The sequence below is a fragment of the Penaeus monodon genome, chromosome 31, assembly GCF_015228065.2.
Source record: "Penaeus monodon isolate SGIC_2016 chromosome 31, NSTDA_Pmon_1, whole genome shotgun sequence".
Classification (NCBI taxonomy): domain Eukaryota; kingdom Metazoa; phylum Arthropoda; class Malacostraca; order Decapoda; family Penaeidae; genus Penaeus; species Penaeus monodon.
Genome location: NC_051416.1, coordinates 2,096,802 through 2,097,422, shown reverse-complemented (window position 1 = coordinate 2,097,422; position 621 = coordinate 2,096,802). Strand labels below are relative to the sequence as shown.

The following is a 621-nucleotide window of genomic DNA, read 5'->3' as shown; positions in this document are numbered from 1 at the left end:
GTGTCCCAATCCGACAGCGGAATCCAAGCCGTGTCCGAGGCTCAGTCCAGCACCTGGAGCGTGTCCTAATCCATCACTGAGGCCGTGTCCTACGCCACCTTCAATCCCAGCACCATGAAGGCCGCCCACGCCCTCAAGGACGCCTGTATTTGGGGCGTAATGCCGAGTCTCGGAGGCAAGGGCGAGGGCCGCCAGGGAGACCACGAGCACTGCCGCCGTCACTGAAGACTTTTCACTGACCTGAAACGAAGATACCAGATAATATATAATAGATATTGAGTTGTATTCACGAGAATGAAATATAATGTTTCATATAAAGGATTATAAAGATATAAAATCATTGAGATTCATACATACCATCTTTGTAAAATTGTTAGAGGGGTAGGAGTTAGACTTTTAGCTTGGACGTGAAGGCAGATTGTGGCGAAGTGTTCCTCGAGCGAAGATTATATAGCAGACAGTCTGGGATCTTCGTCTGCCGTAAACGCGGGGAATCCGCTAGTATTGTGTGACGTCATCAGAGTCGAGGGGCTGCCAGGTTGCAAAATAATTGGTAAATTAAGGCTAACAGTTATGATAGAAAGTGCAGCAACCCAGAAATAACCCTGTTGATTTTTATCG

The 621-nt window shown here is 47.3% G+C and overlaps 1 protein-coding gene across 1 annotated transcript in view; it reads right to left on the bottom strand.

The window, feature by feature from the left end:
• LOC119592808 (holotricin-3-like) overlaps positions 1–522 on the bottom strand; it is a gene marked incomplete in the record, with an annotated part of 1,003 nt that extends 481 nt beyond the window's left edge. Inside the window, 2 exon segments of the mRNA XM_037941718.1 lie at positions 1–240; positions 358–522. Coding sequence (XP_037797646.1) covers positions 1–240; positions 358–360 — 243 coding nt within the window.
• Between the last annotated feature and the right edge of the window lie 99 nt (positions 523–621).